Source organism: Mustela lutreola, chromosome 9 (assembly GCF_030435805.1).
Source record: "Mustela lutreola isolate mMusLut2 chromosome 9, mMusLut2.pri, whole genome shotgun sequence".
NCBI lineage: Eukaryota > Metazoa > Chordata > Mammalia > Carnivora > Mustelidae > Mustela > Mustela lutreola.
The window spans coordinates 126,476,840-126,497,041 of NC_081298.1; the positions used below are offsets into that span (position 1 = coordinate 126,476,840).

Consider the following 20,202-nt stretch of genomic DNA (forward strand, 5'->3'; position numbering starts at 1 on the left):
CAGTGTCATTCCCTGTAGATTACATCCAGGTTGTCGTATGTGTCAATATTTCACTCCATTTTATTGCTGAGTAGTATTCAGTGACATGTGTAGCGGAGTTATTTAATCATTCACCCACAGTAGGACATGTGAACTGTTTCCAGTTTTTCTTTGTCCTGTTTTTGACTATTACAAATAAAGCTTTTTTTTTTTTAAATTTAAGATTTTATTTATTTATTTGACAGAGAGAGAGAGAGCACAAGTAGGCAGAGAGGCAGACAGAGAGAGGGGGGAGGCAGGATCCCCGCCGAGTGGAGAGCCCAATGGCGGGGCTCGATCCCAGGACCCCGAGATCATGACCTGAGCCGAAGGCAGAGGCTTTAACCCACTGAGCCACCCAAGTGCCCCACAAATAAAGCTTTTATGAAAATTTGTGTAAACATAAATTTGTAAACATAAATTACACATATGTTTTTGTGTAAACATAAACTTCTTTTCTCTGGCATAAATGGCCAGAAGTGTAGTGTTGGATGGTCTGGTAAGTGCATATTAGTTTTAAAGAGATTTTCACATTGTTTTTCAGAGTAATTGTACCATTTTACATTCTCACTGGCATTATATGTGAGATCCAATTTCTCTGATACTGGAATGGATTCTTTGTAAATAGCATATAGTTGGGTTGGGGGGTTGTTAAGGACAACTCTGCTAATCTTTGCCTTTAAATTTGCATATTTACATCATATATGTTTAAGGTAATGATTGATAAGAGTTTATGTCTGCCATTTTATTATTTGTTTTCTGTTTGTTTCCTCTGTTTCTTTTACTTTTTTTTTTTTTTTTAAAGATTTTACTTATTTGAGAGCAAGAGCTAGAGAGAGAGAAAGAGAATACAGAGGGAGAGGAAGAGAGAGAAGCAGATACCCTGCTGAGCAGAGAGCCCAATGTGGGGCTTGATCCTAGGACCCTGAGATCATAATCTGTGCCAAAGGCAGATGCTTAACCGACTAAGTCAACCAGGCCCCCCCCCTTGTTCTGTTTTTCTTTTCTTGCCTTCTCATGGGTTATATTTTTAGGATTCCATATTGGTTTATTTATAGTGTATTTCTTTGTATCTGCATAATTTCCTCAGTGTTTGCGTATTACAGTGTACTTATGTGATTTATCAGTCTGATGGAATGAACATTTTACCACTTTGAAGTGTGGAACCCATTCCATTTAGGGTCTTAGCACTTAATGTTACAGTTTTTTGTTTCAGTCATCAAATATTAGTTAAAAATTCATGAGAGGGGTAGTCTCTTGCATGTACCCTTATTTCTATTCTTCCTTCTTTCCTGATGCTCCAGTATCCCCCTCACCTTTTTTTTTTAAGATTTTATTTATTTATTTGACAGACAGATCTCAAGTAGGCAGAGAGGCAGGGAGAGAGAGGGGGAAGCAGGCTTCCCGCTGACCGGAGAGCTCTATGTGGGGTTTGATCCCAAGACCCTGGGATCGTGACCTGAGCTGAAGGCAGAGGCTCAACCCACTGAGCCACCCAGGTGCCCCTCCAGTATCCCTTTTTTTTTTTTTTTTTTAAGATTTTATTTTATTTTGACAGAGAGATCACAAGTAGGCAGAGGCAGGCAGAGAGAGAGGAGGAAGCAGGCTCCCCGCTGAGCAGAGAGCTCAATGCTTGCCTCGATCCCAGGACCCTGGGTTCATGACTTGAGCCGAAGGCAGAGGCTTTAACCCACTGAGCCACCCAGGCGCCCCCCAGTATCCCTTTTTTAAAAAATATTTTTTTAAAGATTTTAATTATTTATTTGCAAGGCTGGGGGGGGGACCCGTAAGAGCAGGGGAAGGGACAGAGGGAGAGGGAGAAGCAGACTCTCCACTGAGCTGGAAGCACAACGTGGGCTTCAATCCCAGGACCCTAGGATCATGACCTGAGCCAGAGTTAGATGGTTAACTGACTGAGCCAGCCAGGTGCCCTTTTATCTTTTTCTTTCTATTAAAAGAACTTCCTTTAGCCATTCCTTTTTTTTTTTTTTTTTTTTTTTTTTAAGATTTTATTTATTTATTTGACAGAGAGAAATCACAAGTAGATGGAGAGGCAGGCAGAGAGAGAGAGGGAAGCAGGCTCCCTGCTGAGCAGAGAGCCCGATGCAGGACTCGATCCCAGGACCCCGAGATCATGACCTGAGAGGAAGGCAGAGGCTTAACCCACTGAGCCACCCAGGTGCCCCACCTTTAGCCATTCCTTAAAAGTGGGTCTGCTAGCAGCTCACTTTAGTTTTACGGTTTCTGAGACTGTCTTTATTTCTCCTTTGTTTCTAAAGGATAGTTATTCAGATACAGAATTCAGAAGGAATTACTATAGAATTGACCATTCATTTTGGACAGCATTTTGTAAGACTTTATACCACTTCCTTCTGGTCTCCATGGTGTCAGGTGAGAAATTGGCTGTTGATTGAATTAGTGTTTCTTTGTAGGTAATGTGTTGTCTGGCTGCTTTCATGATTTTTTTTTTTTAATTTAATGCTCAGAAATTTCATTGTGTGTCTTTGTGTGTGGACTTCTTTGAGTTTATTTTATTTAGCTTTATTGAGTTTCTTGAATATTTTTGTTTCTTTTTCACCACGTAAGTTTCTAGCCAGTAGTCAGTCCTTTGAATACTAAGTCTTGCATTTCCTTCTGGGACTCTGATGGTATGAACTTTAAATCTTTTGTTATTATCCCACAACTCCCTCTGGTTCTGTTAATTTTTTTCAGTGCTGTTTTCTCTCTGTTCACATTGGGTAAATTCTGTTGATTTGTCCTTAAGGTCATTGATTATATCCTCTCTCATCTCTGTTCTACTGTCGAACCTTTCTAGCACATTTTTACATTATTGTGCTTTCCAGATTTATAACATTACTTCTTTTTACAACTTCAGTTTCTTTGCTGATATTTGTTATATTTTCATTTGTTTCAAGAAAATTTGTAAGGGCTTATCAAAAGAATCCTTCTCTTACAATTTCAATATCAGTTTTACAGTTGGTATCAGTTTTGATTTTCTTTTCACATTTAGGTTCTTGGTATGATGAATGATTATTACATTTGGATCCTGGATATTTTAGTTGTTACATTAGGAGATGTTAGGGTCCTATTAAATTCAAATCTTTTATTTAAGCAGGCATTCATATTGTTTGGGTTTACCATATGAGAACTAGACTCCTTTGGTGGACTGTGGTTCAGTAACAATTTTCAGAGCCTTTGCTATGCTATTTTGGTCTTGTTTTATCTGGTGACAGAACCTCCCAGTAATCTCTGCTGCTTTTTTCTGAGGGGCTAGAAGGAGTTTCCACAAACCAGGCTGCCTGATGACTCTAAATGTGGGGTAAAGGGAGTCTCCAGCCTGTGGGGGCAGAGAGGCTTTCCAGACCAGATGCTTATGATGGGCCTCTTTTGCTTGTGCCACTGGGCAGCTCAGCATATCTGGGGAGAGAGGTAGTAGTCCCAGTTCCATAAGGATAAAGAGACTTCCTGGGCTGGGCTGCTCCTTACGGTTTGATCCTACTTGTGGGTACCACTTTGCCTTTCCATTTGCAGTCTTTATTTTAATTTTTTTAGAGGAGGAGACAGAGGAAGAGGAAGAGAGAGAATCATAGGCAGGCCCTATGCCCAGCACAGAGCTTATGTGGGGCTCTGTCTGATGAGCCTGAGTTCATGATGTAAGCTGAAACCAAGAGTCTGACACTGAACCGACTAAACCATGGAGACACTCCAGTATTTATTTTTGAGGCTTAAGGGAAGCTCATTTGCAGTAAAAACTATTTAATTATATAAGCTTTACCATAACTCTATGTTACTTCTGTGAATTAGAAAATGCTAGAAATTGGTAAAATTAATGAATCAACTGGCTCCTTTAAAATTCTGAACCTTAGGGTGCCTGGCTGGCTCTCTTGGTATAGTGTGCACGTCAGGATCTTGGGGTGGTGAGTTGAGCCTCACACTGTCACATTGAGCATAGAGGTTATTTAAAGAAAGAAAAAAAGTCAGATTCCGAATCTTAACATAGGTGGCTATGTCAAGACCAAGAGTTTGTGTTCAAAAGCAGGAAGTAATTGTAAGGAGTAGCTTTGGCTCTTTAGATATGAACTATATTGCTAAATGAAGAAAAAATGCCAGATAGGACAAAGATACAAAATTACAACAAATTCTTTCTTTTTAGTCCTTAGGTTGTTTTTCTTTTTTAACATTTTATTTATTTTTTTATTTTGAGAGAGTGAGTGAGTGAGTGCATGCTGCTTGGGGGAAGAGCAGAGGGAGAGGGACAAGCAGACTCCATGCTAGGCACGGAGTACAGTAGGGAGCTGGGCCTCACGTTGAGATCACTACCTGAGCCAAGATCGCGTCAGTCACTCAACCGGCAGAACCTTCCAGGCGCCCTAACAAACTCTTATTTTTTGAAGTACTTAATCAAATCCATTCAATTTTATTCTCTCCCTAGCTTATTTCTTTCAGAACTGTGTCCATAGCTTAGAGTTTCCTATTTTTAGTTTCTCTTTTTCAGTAATACTTCTTATATACAACCCTCTATACCTCTTTAGTTCAGAGATATGTGCTGTTCAGGAGCTTGGCCCAGGCAATTAAGACATGTCAGCATCCTGAGCAGCTGAAATAAAGGCAGTTGATGATACTGTTTTATATGTAGTAGTTACAGCATGACCTTTCTTAGAAGGATTGTGTTTCTCTCAAAGTCTCTATTTTCTTTTTATTATGTATTTCTCATAAGATTGAAAAGCGAGATGCTTTAGTTAATCAGTAGTGGAAATGGAGACTGATCTAAGTCACATACTTCATGTGTATGATCTATTTAATCTTAAATAAACCCTCTGAAGTCTTTATTTCTTAGATAAAGAAACTGAAGCAATGAGAAGTTAATTTAACGAGTTAGTGATAAAACTTGGAATCTCCATCTGTCTGATTGAAATACAAGTCCTGCTTCTGGTGCCTCACTTTTGAGTGGGAGGAGGAGACAGAGTAAGCCCCTTAAAGAACTCTTAAAGAACTCTTGTATTACTTGTTAGCTGAAAAGTTATGCTGTTTCCTAAGTCCTCTATCGAGGGTTTGTGATTTTCTAACCTAAATACAATTGAACCTTATTGTTCATTTATTTACTTTAAAATAGAACAGAATCAATCAGTCAAATAAAACAGTCATTGGACCATATTTTTTCTGCCCCCCCCCCCTTGATGAAATGGTTTTGCTTACTCCTTACTGGTACTGGACAAAGCATGCTTTTGATAAAACAGTAGTGGGGGAAAAGACAATAATGGGAAGATAAAGATGAGAAGATAGAGTATACAGACAGATTTCTCAGAATCTGTATTTATTTCTGTGACCTCCCTCTCCAGGCTAATCCTAGATTACTCTTATTTTGTCCCCTTATTTCACTACTCTCCTAATCCATACCTCTCATTTTGGGGTCCTAACTGGGCTTCTCCAGAAATGTCTGTTTAAAAATTTCCTTGCACACCCTTTCCCTCTCCAGTAACTCTTTTCCATTTGTTTCATGGTATGTTTGGGGAGGAAAGTAGTTTGAAGAAATGAATTCATTCAGGTATGGATGGTTCAGATGCTACTTACATTTAAGTTACTTCCTTTTTAAAAGTAGGTTAGTTGGAAGAATTGTTGGTGACATGACCATGACAAAGCAAGCAAAGGACTTTAATGTAAGGGTTTTTTTTTTTTTTTTTTTTTTTTTTTTTAGATTTTTTATTTATTTATCAGAGAGAGAGAGGACGAGAGCAAGCACAGGCAGACAGAATGGCAGGCAGAGGCAGAGGGAGAAGCAGGCTCCCTGCCGAGCAAGGAGCCCGATGCGGGACTCGATCCCAGGACGCTGGGATCATGACCTGAGCCGAAGGCAGCTGCTCAACCAACTGAGCCACCCAGGCGTCCCTAATGTAAGGGTTTTTGTTTTTAAGATTTTATCTATTTATTTGACAGAGATTACAAGTAGGCAGAGAGAGAGGGGAAAGCAGCCCCCCCCCCCCCCAGCAGAGAACCCGACATGGGGCGCAATCCCATCTGGGAACAGGACTTGAGCTGAAGGCAGAGGCCTCAACCCACTGAGCCACCCAGGCGTCCTTGTTTTTGTTTTTTTTAAAAGATTTTATTCATTTATTTGACAGAGACACAGTGAGAGAGGAGAGGGAGAAGCAGGCTCCCTGCGGAGGGCTAGTCCCAGGACCCTGGGATCATGACCTGAGCTGAAGGCAGACGCTTAACGACTAAACCACCCAGGCGCTGCAATGAAAGGGTTTTTAAGAATATAGCAATTGCCAGTGAATTAAAAACCCACCAAAATTATTTATTAATTTAGTGATTTCTTAACTCCCTATTTTTCCCTTTTTTTTTTTAAAGATCTTATTTATTTATTTGACAGACAGCGATCACAGGTAGGCAGAGAGGCAGGCAGAGAGAGGAGGGGATGCAGGCTCCCTGCTGAGCAGAGAGCCCGATGTGGGGCTCAATCCCAAGACCCTGGGATCATGACCTGAGAGGAAGGCAGAGGCTTAATCCACTGAGCCACCCAGGCGCCCCTAAACTCCCTATTTTTCAGCATAATGGTGCTGTTGAGTTCTGTTTCGTTTTGTGTGGGTAGGCATGCCATCAAAATCAGTTCTTAGTTTTAAAGTTATTGGTGCTGAATTTTTAGTTTATATGTGGATAATTACTGTACATGCATTTCTGTGTTTGTATAGGTAACATATATCATGTGAGTGAAAGAGTCTTACATGTTTATTATCTTTGTATATTTAAAATTGACCTGAAATAGGGCATTCAAGCATCTGTTTGGGGAAGGGGATGACCTTTTACATTTCTTTTAACCTTGGGAGTCTGAGTGTTACTTAATCCTATTGAAATTCAAGGGATTGAACTTTGAAGGATAAATATAGAGTGTATAATAGTTTAGTCAGAGATAGGGAAGCTGATTAATTGAGGCCTACTTTTGACAAGCCTGTTCTGTAGGAAGGGGTACAGAAAGATGAACAAGAGATTGAGATTAGAGATTAGGCTGGGTAATTTATTGCAAGGAGAAATGTCAGTAAGAATAAATAAATTAGACTGGTGAAGTCCCTTAAAGCTTTTTTTTTTTAAGATTTTTATTTATTTATTCGACAGACAGAGGTCAGAAGTAGACAGAGAGGCAGGCAGAGAGAGAGGGGGAAGCAGGCTCCCCGCTGTGTAGAGAGCCCAACATGGAACTCAATCCCAGGACCCTGAGATCATGACCTGAGCCAAAGGCAAAGACTTAACCTACTGAGCCACCCACACCCCCTGCCCCTTAAAGCTTTTTTATCAGTGCTTTGAAATGGGCATAATAAATACGAGAGGACATTAGGGAATTTTATTGTATTTTAATTAATTTTTTTTTTGAAAAAGATTTTATTTCTTTATTTGACAGACAGATCACAAGTAGGCAAAGAGACAGGCAGAGAGAGGAGGAAGTGGGCTGCCTGATGTGGGGCTCGATCCTAGGACCCTGGGATCATGACCTGAGCTGAAGGCACAGGCTTTAACCCACTGAGCCACCCAGCTGCCCCTAATTAATTATTTTTAAGAAAGCTTTTCTGCTTTTTATTTTTTTCAATTTATTTTTATTTTTTAAAGATTTTATTTGTCAGAGAGAGAGAGTACAAGCATGGAGAGCTGCAGGCAAAGGGAGAAACAGGCTGCCTGCTGAGCAAGAAGCCTGTTGTGGGACTCGATTCCAGGACCCTGGGATCATAACCTAAGCCAAAGTTAGATGCTTAACTGACTGAGCAACCCAGGCGTTCCACTGTGGTGAATTTTGCAGATGGACTGTAAAATTTCTTACATTTCTTTGGATTGGTTGTAGGAGGGGACGCCAATAAGGAGAGAACCAAAAATATTAAAAGGAATAGGCCTTAGGATTTTATGATGAGTCTTAATGTACTTAAAGAGTTGTCTTACGGAATAGTGAAACAGTGTTAAATTTTTTTCTCTCCACTCACAAAGATAACTTATTGCAGGGTCATTTTGGAAAGTTCAAAGTATAGAAAGTCACCGATTTTTCCACCACAATAGCCACTGATTTCCCCCAAAAATCAAGACTAAAAATGGAGTTATAGGATGCACACACTTGTTTTTGCTTAAGGAAGAATTTGTGAATTACTGGAAATGCTTGAGGACATAGTAGCCTCCACAATCTGATATGCTTGTGTGAAAGACTGGAGGATAACCTGCTGATGTTTCAGCAGGAGCTATCAGCATCTGTAGTAAATGGGCTGGATGACCTGGGAAGCTCCTTGTTAACAGTTGGATTTGTCCGATTCTTATCTGTAGGCGTTGCAAAAACTGAGAGCAAGGTAGAGAATGAGTAAGAGTTACAGGATTTTATTTGACCCAGCAAGTCTGCTTTTGGGTACATACACAAAGGAATTGAGAGTAGGGACTTGAATAGATCTTTTTACACCAATATTCCTAGTAGCAATAGCCACAATAGGCAAAAGACAGAAACAGCCCAGTTGGCCACTAATGGGTGAATGGATGAACAAAATGTGACATATATATTCAATGGACTATTATTCAGCCTTAAAAAGGAAGGAAGTTCTAACATATGTTACACTATAGATGAACTTCGAAGATACTTTAGTAAGTGAAATAAACCAGACCCAAGAAGGGAAATATTGTGATTCCATTTACATGTATCTTATTTATAGAGGCAGAAAGTAGAGAGTGGTTGCCAGGGGTTGGATGTAGGGGAGAAATCGAGAGGGGTTTAATGGGAATAGAATTGGAGTTTCTCAAGAGATCTAGAGCTTGGTTGTATAAACAGTGTGAAGGTACTTAAGTGTGAGTCAAGTGTACACTTAGGTTGAGATGGTCCATTTTAGGTTTATGGTTATGTATATAATTACCTCTGATTATGTTCAGTTCTTAAATTTATAGCAAAATTACAAATACGGCCAAGTTTTTTTGGTTACTGCACATTTAAAATCAGTACCAACGTGCCTCATCTCTCTGGTAGGAGGGAAATACCAGTTAATCATCAGCTTAATGACGGTGCATAGTGTGTGTGCACGCACTAGGAAATAAAAACCTATCTGGCTCTGCTCAGTGCAAGTTCCATTACTTTTATTACTTACTATTTGTTTACAGAGTGAGTGTGTGAGTGCATAGCAGCATGGGGAGTGGCATAGAGAGAGAGGGAGAGAGAGAATCTGGGCATGGAGCCCTGACTAAGTCCAGAACCAGAGATCATGACCTGAGTCCAGATCAAGAGTTAGGTGCTTACTGCACTGAGCCACCCAGGTGCTTCTTATTTTTACATTAAAATGTAAGAATGTGTAGTTACGGAAACCTTTGCTTCCTTTTTTATATCACCAACACTTACTACCCTGTGCTTATGTGATTGCTCCTCTGTAAATGTTTCAGTGAATGAGAAACCAGATTAACTTCTTTTCCACATTGTTTCTTTTTGAAAAGCAACTTTATTGGTGCACCTTGGTGGCTCAGTTGATAAAATGACCAACTCTTGATTCAGCTCAGGTTGTGATCTCAGGGTTATGAGATCAGGCCCTCCATCAGGCTCTGTGCTCATCATGGAGTCTGCTTGAGATTCTCTATCTCCCTCTCTCTCTGCCCATACTTTCTCTCTCTCTCTCTCTGAAATAAATAATATAAAACAGAAGCAGGGGCACCTGGGTGGCTCAGTGGGTTAAGCCTCTGCCTTCTGCTCAGGTCATGATCTCAAGGTCCTGGGAAAGAGGCCCACATCGGGCTCTCTGCTCAGTGGGGAGCCTGCTCCCCCTCCCTTCCTGCCTCTCTGCCTACTTGTGATCTCTGTCTGTCAAAATAAATAAAATCTTAAAACAACAACAAAAAAACCGAAGCAGCCTTATTGAGGTATGGTATACATACTATAAACTTCACCCATTTTAAGTGTACAAGTCAATGATTTTTAGTAAGTTTCTTGGATTGTGAAACCATCACCATAATCCAGTTTTAGAATATTTCCATCTCCCAGTAAGATCCCTAATACATGTATACAGTTAATAGAAGTTCCTGCAGCCAAGGCCCTAGTCTACTTTGTCTATAGAATGAGCATTTCTGGATATTTCATATAAATGGAATCATATGTGTTGTTGTTTTTTTTAATGATTTTATTTATTTGACAGAGATCACAAGTAAGCAGAGAGGCAGGCAGAGAGAGAGGAGGAAGCAGGCTCCCTGCTGAGCAGAGAGCCCAATGTGGGGCTTGATCCCAGGACCCTGGGATCATGACCTGAGCTGAAGGCAGAGGCTTTAACCACTGAGCCACCCAGTGGTTTTTGAGGTTAATCCATATTGTAGCATTTTGCAGTACTTCGTACTTTTTCATTGGCGCATACTGTTTTTGAAGACTTTTCTCATATAATGCATGCTTTTAGCTTTCTATTTATTTGCTTGGCCTACTAATTTCAGGCTAAGAAAAGTTACAAGAGTGGTACAAAGAATTTTTATGTAACTCTTATCCAAATTCCCCAAATGTCAATGTTTTATACTTTTTTTTTTATCATTGTATCTATTTTGTATTTCTTAAATGGCTGAATAAGTTATAGACTTGATGCCCCATTCACCTTTAAACACTTCACACTGCGTTTTCTAGAGGAAAGTAAATTCTTTCACATAACCACAATGTAAGTCTCAAAATCAGGATACTAACATTGACATAATACTACTACTATTTAAACAACAGACATTATTCAGATTAGTTAATTCTTCCTCTGATGTCCTAATTCAGGCTCACACATTGCCTTTGCATTTAGTTTCCATGTGTCTTCATAGCCTCCTTAATTGCAGAGCTGTTCTTTAGTCTTTCATGACTTTGGCATTTTTATTTTATTTTTTTCTTGAAGATTTTATTTATTTATTTGACAGAGACACAGCGAGAGAGGGAACAGAAGGAAGGGGATTGGGGGAGGGAGAAGCTGAGCGGGGAGCCCAACACAGGGCTTGATCCCGGGTTCCCGAGATCACAACCTGAGCCGAAGGCAGATGCTATACTGACTGAACCACCCAGGAGCCCTGACTTGGCATTTTTAAAGATGGCCAGCTCTTCTGTCCCTCAAATTGGATGTGTCTGCTATTTTCTCACTAATAGATTTAGGTTGTGCTAGAGTAGGCTGGAGCAGAGGGTGTAGGAAGATGATCATGGTCAGGTCATAGTAATTATTTTGGACTTGATTCTAAGAACATAATGATATATCATGGGTAAATTTTAAGTTTGGCAAGGTGGCATGATCATATTTGTTTTTAAAAGTTTCCCCTGGCTTTGGAGTGGAGAACTGTTGGGGGTGAAGGTGAATCGACTATCACTTGAGACCTGGAGTGCTGGAACACTATGAGGCTGGACTGGAGGAGCAGGTTTTTAGGGTAATGACCACAGTCGCCAGATCTCTCCTCTCACAATACACTTTCTGTGTATTATCTGTCATCTGGACAATCAAATTACAAAGTAGGTGGGATTGCATCCTTTTTACGGAGGAGAAAATGAAGCTTAAAGTGACTTGCCCATGGCCACTGTCAGATTTGAATTGGAATGTGTTCGTGAATATCTGAGTTGGGCTCTTTTTGCTACAAGGTGATGTCTCCTTTCATTAGTTACTGTATGTAATGCTTCTTTTGAGCAGTGTAATTGCAAACCTCAGGTCTTTCAGCCCTACTTGCCACTGCTAAGTAACCACTTTCCCTGCAGAGAGAACTAATTAAGGTCTGTTGGCAGTATAACTCAAGGAACTTCTTTTTTTTTTTTTTAAGATTTTATTTATTTATTTGAAAGAGAGAAATCACAAGTAGATGGAGAGGCAGGCAGAGAGAGAGGGAAGCAGGCTCCCTGCTGAGCAGAGAGCCTGATGCGGGACTCGATCCCAGGACCCTGAGATCATGACCCGAGCCGAAGGCAGCGGCTTAACCCACTGAGCCACCCAGGTGCCCCTGAAGGAACTTCTTTTTTGGGGCTTTGTGTATGAAACATCTTGGTGTACTTCCGTAAGTGAGGTGGATTCAGCGTAAGATTTTAGCTCTGCACTTGTTCCTTTCCTGACCCTCCTTCCCAGCTCTGCTGTCTTGAGCACGTGTAAGAAAAATCAGAGGCTGTGTTGTCTCATGATAATCATGTAATCTTTTGAGACATTCTAGCTTTAGATGCTTCGGGTGTCTGGACTTCCCTCATACTGTACTGTACTTGACCTTGCCTTGGCGCTCATCTCCTCAGTACCAGGGTATCACTGCCTGTTCAGATGGTACCTATTTCTTGGAGTTAATCCAGTTATTTTTATTTCATTATATAATTTTGGTATTATTTTCCTTGAAGATCTATTCCTGCCATCACAGGAACCGTGGCTTATCGTACTTCTCTGCAGTTGCTTCATTATTCATAAGAAGAAACTCTGTCAGGATTTAGACTTTTTGTATTTTCCTGAAACCAAATCTGAAACTTTGTTTTGAATGGTGTAGTGTTCTGGGGGTGCCTGCGTGGCTTAGTTGATTGAGCATCTGACTCTTTTAGGCATTTTAGGCTCAGGTCATGACCTCAGGTTGTAAGATCCAGGCCTCGAGTTCTGCTTGAGATTTTCTCTCCCTCTGCCCCTTCCCTGCTTGTAAGCTCTCTCTCTCAAAGAAAAAAATAAATCTTAAAAAAAAAAAAGAAAACAGTATGTGTTCTGTATATCTTGTGGGTTATTCCAAACTTCCTTATTTCCTTTAAAGGAAAATTATACCCAGATTTGCATGGAAAGTATTATGATGGTGTTTTCGTGACCTTACCACATCTTTTCACCAGATGTGCATGTCATTTACTTTCATTTCTTGGGTTTTACTTTAAAGAGTTTTTTGCTTTGGGTTAGGTTGTTTTGATTTTCTTTGTTTTTGTTTTTTTGGGGTTCTAGTTATTAGATCCTAGATTGCGATATTTGTATCTTTTTGAGTTAAAGTACTTTATTATTTTTTTAAAAATTTTAAAAATTTTCTTTCTTTTTTTTTTTTTTTAAATTTTATTTTACAGAGAGAGAGACAGAAAGTAAGCACAGGTTGGGGAGAAGCAGGAGAGGGAGATGCAGGCTCCCCTCTGTGCAGGGAGCCTGTTGTGGGACTCAGTCCCAGGATCCTGGGATCATGACATGAGCCAAAGGCAGAAACTTAACCTACTGAGCCACTCAGGCAACTCAAAGATTTTCCTTTTTTATTTATTTATACATTTTTTTATTTCATATTTTTTAAAGATTTTATTTATTTATTTGACAGAGAGATAGTACAAGTAGGCAGAGCAGCAGGCAGAGGGAGAGGGAGAAGCAGACTCCTCGTCAAGTAGGGAGTCCGATGTGCGGCTCGATCCCAGGACCTGGGGATCATGACCCAACCCAAGCCGAAGGCAGCCACTTAACCAACTGAGCCACCCAGGCAACCTGAGATTTTTTTTTTTTTTTTTTTTTAAGATTTTATTTATTTACTTGACAGAGAGAAATCACAAGTAGATGGAGAGGCAGGCAGAGAGAGAGAGAGAGAGGGAAGCAGGCTTCCTGCTGAGCAGAGAGCCCGATACGGGACTCGATCCCAGGACCCTGAGATCATGACCCGAGCCGAAGGCAGCGGCTTAACCCACTGAGCCACCCAGGCGCCCGAGATTTTCTTTTTTTAAAGTATCTCTACATCCAAGATGGGACTCGAACCCACAACCCAGAGATCAAGAGTCATAGGCTCTACTGCCTGAGTCAGGCAGGTACCCCAAAGTACTTTAAATATACAGATCTGCAGGCTCTATTCCATAATTCTAAAATCCAACATGCTTTAACTTTTTTTTTTTAAAGATTTTATTTATTTATTTGACAGACAGAGATCACAGGTAGGCAGAGAGGCAGGCAGAGAGAGAGGAGGAAGCAGGCTCCCTGCTGAGCAAAGAACCTGATGTCGGGCTCAATCCCAGGACCCTGGGATCATGACCTGAGCCCAAGGCAGAGGCTTTAATCCACTGAGCCACCCAGGCGCCCCACATGCTTCAACTTTTTCATACATACCAAAACTTGTTTGACAATAGCATTTCCCTTAAACTGACATAAAACTATATATATTATTAGTTTATCCTATATAGTGTAAACATTTATGTTTCAGTATGTTTGGTTATGGGATGCTGTCTCTAATCGTCTTGATGGTGTTACCTAATAGATGGCATATCATGTTACTTTTCTAAAATTCAAAAGATTTTTATACCTAAAACATTTGGCCTTAAGTGTTTTGGGTCACGGATTGTGGACCTGTGTCTCTTTTGATAGCACTGATTATGGTGTGCTCTGGTTCTGTCTTCCCTTTTCTGAGCTAAGAATGATTTCCTCTTTGGACCTACCCAGAGACCCTAGTTTATAGGGCTAAACAGAGTGACTACTTAATACTGGAATTGAATACCATTAGATGCAGCAAACTTTCACCAGGTGGATTATTGAACTACAGATAACATGTTTTTTCATTGGTCTTAATTTTCTATTTAAGCAGTCTTTTTCCTGTTCTGCTTCTGTTTTCTTTCTCCTTACTAGAATCTTGGCTTCACTGTTTCCTAATCATATGGTCTTGCTACTTGACACCCTTCTCTGTTAGTTTTTTCATTTATAAAAATGGCATAACAATTTTGCCTGCCTCGAAGGATTGTTGTGAGGGCTAAACAGAATGCTTCCTAGATTTCAGTTGTTAATGTAGTTGTTACTGATTCATGCATATCCTGTTGTTCACTTTGCTAACATATGATCAACCATTCCCTTATTAATGGACTTTGAAGTCATTTTCAGTGCTTTGACATTTTTAACAATGCTGGATGTGATCCTTTCATATATGACTGAAAGTCCTTGTGGCCTTATTTTTGTAGGATAGATAGAAGTGGGATTGTTGGATCACTGGGCTGTCATATTTTTCATTTCAGTGGATATTTCCATGTTATTCCCTAAGGCAGAATTGAGATGGGGTGGGGAAGGTAGCAGTTTTTAGTTCTGCCAGTCTTATGTTAAGAGTGTTCATTTGGTCATAACTATACTAGCAATGGATTTTATCAGTTCATGTTTTTTTTTTTTTTGTTTTGTTTTTATTTATTTGTTTATATTTAAAGATTATTTATTTGATATAGAGAGCATTGGTGCACACTCACACATGAGCAGTGTCAGGGAGGGGCAGAAGGAGAAGGATAAGCAGACTTCCTGCTGAGCGGGGAGCATGATGTGGGGCTCCATCCTAAGACCCCGAAATCGTGACCTGAGCTCAAATTGGATGTTTAACTGACTGCACCACCCAGGAGCCTCTGTTTTTTTTATTTTAAAGTAGTTACAGACTTACAGAAAATTGGAATGATAGTCCCGTGCAAATGTTACCCAGCTTGCTCCAGTGGTAACATCATAAAACTGTTATACAATAACAGAGTCAGGCAATTGATGTTAGCACAGTCCTGTTAACTAAACTTGGGTTCATTTGATTTCTTCCAGTCTGATCAGTGGTATCTTGATTTTTTTTTTTTTCCTTTGATCACTAGTAAGTTTGGGCTTCTCTTCATGTGTTCCAGTGACCATTTATGTTTTATGATCACTTATTCATATCCTTTTATCCTTTTTTTAAATTTGTGTTTTCCTAAAAGCAGCTCTCTTAGGACTGTCCATTGTTTTTTCTTTTTAAAGATTTATTTAACAGATTTATTTATTTATTTGAGAGAGAGGGAACCCAAGCAGGGGAAGTGGGAGAGGGAGAAGCAGGCCTCCCACAGAGCAGGGAGCCTGATATGGGGCTCAATCCCAGGAGCCTGGGATCATGACCCGATCCGTAGGCAGAGGCCCAACAACTGAGCCACCCAGGCACCCCAGGACTATTGATCGTTTTGTCTGCCATTTGTTCTGCAGTTATTTATTTCAGGTTCTTATACTCTGTAGTTTGGTTGATCTTGTTGCTTTTTTCCTCCTACATAGAGCTTTTTATTTTTATTTAGTCAGTTGGTTTCTCTTTTGTGATTCTTAGGTTTTCTCTCTTATTTAGTAAGGTTTATCCATCTGACAGGTTATATACTATTTTCCTTTTTTTATTTTTTAAAGATTTTATTTATTGAAGAGAGAGAGCAGAAGCAGAGGGAGGGGAGCAACAGACTCCCTACAGAGCAGCTTGGGCTCCATCCCAGGACTCTGAGATCACGACCTGAGCAGAAGGCAGACACTTAACCGACTGAGCCACGGAAGCACTCCCTGTTTTCCTTTTAATGCCTTCTACTTTATACTTTCTCCTTTTTTACTTAGTTTTTTTTTTTTTTTTTAATACATTTAAGATGTGTTTTAGGTATTCTATGAGAATTATTTTCCACAGATGTATAACATGCTATTCCAGCACTACCTAACATAAACTATTTTATTTACGACTCTTTTGGTTGTGTATGATGTAAAACCTCAGCAATACCAAAGGTAGGAATGACTCAAGGCAAGGCTTGATAGAGTGACAAAAGTAATATTGCTAAAATTATTGCTGTTTTCCTTGTTTTTTTGCAGTTCAGTGCCTTTTTGGGTGTTGTGTTTTTCTCTGTGATCCTTACCCAACCCTTTCCTTATCTGTCCTGTTTGTTGTTTACCCCAATCCCAGATATTTTCCTCATGGTCACATATTGAAAGTTTTAGGCATTACTTCCTCTTACTGCTCAGGGGAGGAGAAAGAGTCTCTTTCTGGGGCTTCTCAGCAGAAAAAGTTTCTTTTCTTAAATGCCCAAGAAAATAGCTCCTTAGATTGTTGCCCCAGATTGAGTAATGTGTCTGGTCCTGAATCTGTCACTGTGGGAGTGGGGAAGAATAGAGTGCACACAGGGATGCTGACTGGCTTTTTCAACCAGGAAATGTGCTGTAACAGTTTGGACTTACACCTGTGATGTGCAGGGTATTAATTCAGTCTCAACCCCCTGTATGAAGGTGGGAAAGGGATAATATTTTTTTTTTTTAAGATTATTTATTTATTTATTTGACAGACAGAGGCAGGCAGGTAGAGAGGAAGGGAAGCAGGCCTCCTGCTGAGCAGAGAGCCCGATGTGGGACTTGATCCCAGGACCCCGAGATCATGACCCAAGCCTAAGGCAGTGGCTTAACCCACTGAGCCACCCAGGCGCCCAGGAAAGGGATAATATTTTATGGGAAATTTTAGGTATTGAAGAGTGTTTGCGTAGATGCTAGGGAATCAGACCACAGGTGACCAGATCGTAGCTCTTACAGAAAGGTGCAGAATTGTACAAAGGTACAGAGATTGCACCTTTTACATTTATTATGATCTGTTTCTGTATTTTGATTTGTTCTGGCAACAGCCTAGTGTTCATTTGCCTATTTATCCTGTCCTAGAAACCTATTGCTTCAATAGTAGTAGCTTAGAGTACATTTTAATATCTTCTTAAGGCTCCCATCATTTTTTCCCCAGAAATTTCTTACATATTTATTTGATACAAACTTTGGGATTCTGACTAGAATGGCATTATGTGTATTTTTAAGATGGAAATTCCAAATTATATAAAAATAACTGTGAGAATCAATCTGGAGACTCTCAGTATTTCCTTGACAAAAAATTCTTTGAAAAATCTTCTTGGTTGCCCTCTGTCTTCTTTACAGTTTTTGACCCTCAACACTCTCGCAAGTACCAGGGGAAAATGGACTCATGGTCCTGCTCTCCCCTACAGAGAACTCCTATGTTTAAGTATACCCAAGATACCTAGCAGCATCTTCCCGTAGGCTTATTTGAGATATACTAAGTGGTACCCGCAGAGAACTGAGAGGGAGAACAGCTCGAAATGTGCACATAAGCTGCCTTATCCCTCAGGTGTTAGGACGGATTTTTTTTTAAAAATATAGAATGCCACACATCTTCTGTTATTTTGCTATTTGTCATATTAGAGAAGTACAAAAAGATAGGAAATATAATGTGATAACAGAAAGGAAAATAATATGTTTATTTTTTTACAGATGATTTATTATAGGCCCCAAATTCTAGAAATATGGTAAATGTGTATTGGAATTCGTAAACCTTTAACCATGGTGCAACATGGATGATAAATATTCCAGAACTTACCTCTTACCTCTTTAAGTGAAATCGTGGTAGGTTTAAGTACAAGAGACCATTGCATTGTATGTGTGTGTGTACATGTGTGTATGCATGGCATTACTATGTTGTACAGTTGAAACTAATATATGTCAGTTATATCAATAAAAAAACTTAAAATATAAGAGGCAATAGAAATGTGTTCATTTCACACCTCAGATTCAGTCTGTTGCCGCAGTGTGCAAGAGAATGGATGTGTGTGTATGTATATATTTTAATTTTTTTACCTTTTTAGGGGAGAGCAATATTGTTTATTGGAATCTGTAGATGTGTTCTTTCCTCCCTGTGTTTTACTTCTGGACCTGTAAAGTTTGTGTTAAATGAAGGGGATTATTTGTTTTGTTTCTTTAATTTCACCTTAACTGAGGTATAATTGACAAAATCATAAGTGAAATACAATATTTACAAAATATATTTGTAAGATTTCTCTGAGGTCCATGTTTTCTTACATGTTAAATACTGGATCAGGATTAAGAAAAAGAATTTTGGGGGGCGCCTGGGTGTCTCAGTGGGTTAAAGCTTCTGCCTTCAGCTCAGGTCATGATCCCAGGGTTCGTGGATCGAGCCCCACATTGGGGGGGGGGTCTCTGCTCAGCAGGGAGCCTGCTTCCCCCCTCTCTCTTTTTGCCTGCCTCTCTGCCTACTTGTGATCTCTGTCTGTCAAATAAATAAATAAAATATTTAAAAAAAAATTTTTTTTTTCCTTTAGATACATGGGGATGAATTTTACATTAGTTTTCTCCATGGCAGCCTCTCTATAGATGGATAGACTTTTTATAGTTTATAAAATGTGTTTCTGTCAAATGATGTTGATCAGTTAATTTTATCTTAGTCAGGGTAACGTCCGTTACTCCGAGACAGAAACTAACCATTGTATTCCTCTTGTTCTTTCTTTTCTTTTTTTTTTGCAGCGGGACTTCCCCTCTTGCTTGCCTGAATGCAATGCTGCATACAAACTCCCGAGGTGAAGAAGGCATCTTCTATAAAGTTCCAGGTAGAATGGGAGTATATACTTTAAAGGTAAATATTTCTGTTACGGCATCATTTATAAGGTAAAAACAGGAAGTGACTACATCTAAATGATACTTGCATCATAAATACAGAACTCTGTTCTTGAAGAGCTTATTTTCAGAAAGAGGTAATATGTGTAACTCTGTATCCTGTGCACTTTTATACTAATCTGTGGGCATCTGTAGGTAGACCAGAGAACTAACTATATTTTTCGTTCTGTATGATAATGCTATCTTGAAAGGATGAAGTGAAAATGACTTCTTCCAGTGCCTTTTTAAAAGACCTCATAGCGTTTGAGTAGTGAGTGTTACCTTGCAGCAAATAGAGCCTTGATGCTTTCTATTACTTTGTTATTTAATTCTCCATTACAAATCAGAGCTGCAGTTCTTCTTTTTTTGTAATGGAGAACGCCCGAGTTCAGAAGATCAGATTTTCTTACTTTGTGTTTGACGGATAGTGTAAGAACTGGAATGTGGACCCAGATTTTACTAAATTTCTGAGCTCCTGTTCTTTTTACTATAACAGTCTTGCTGATTTCTAATTCTGGCGCTGAGAAGACACCTTCACTTATCAGTGTCCCTTGAGTCACAAACAGGAAAACCAACTCAAATGAGCTTGATTAAAACAGAGAGTTTATTAGTTCATGTAACTATAGATTCTAAGAACACTCAGTCCGGATCCAGGAGCTCAAATGATGTCATTGGGGATTGATCTCTGCTTTCTTTTGGCTTTATTCTTGGCAGGTTCTCTCCTATCATACATGACTTGATTGTTAACCCCCACTCTGTAGGCTGTAAGTCTGAAGAGAAAAGAGCTTCAGGAGCTGAAGTGGGACCTCTTGAGTTAGTTCTGATTTGGCTTAATTGGTTTGGTTTGGCCCACGTGTCTCTGCCTGAATAATCACTGTTGCCAAATGCACTGAGTCTTCTGATAGGCGATTTGTAGGTTCATGATCACTCTTGCTATCAGGTGGAAAGGAAGCCCTCTGCCAGATGAATTCAGGAAAGGGATTGTTTGCCAAAAGAATTATCAGCAGGAGGAGAATTAATACTTGGCATGCACTGACTATTATCCATGTGTACGTGGGCTCTGTCC

General features: G+C 39.7%; 1 protein-coding gene across 3 annotated transcripts in view; it reads left to right on the forward strand.

The window, feature by feature from the left end:
* The window catches only part of ASXL2 (ASXL transcriptional regulator 2), a 138,038-nt gene that overhangs the window by 63,183 nt on the left and 54,653 nt on the right, over positions 1 to 20,202 (forward strand). For 2 of the 3 annotated variants that reach the window (XM_059132446.1, XM_059132447.1), the window contains exon 3: positions 19,008 to 19,116. In XM_059132446.1, the coding sequence (XP_058988429.1) occupies positions 19,008 to 19,116 (109 nt within the window). Of the gene's footprint in view, positions 1 to 19,005; positions 19,117 to 20,202 lie in introns of those variants that run through there. The other variant, XM_059132449.1, reaches the window with a different exon arrangement.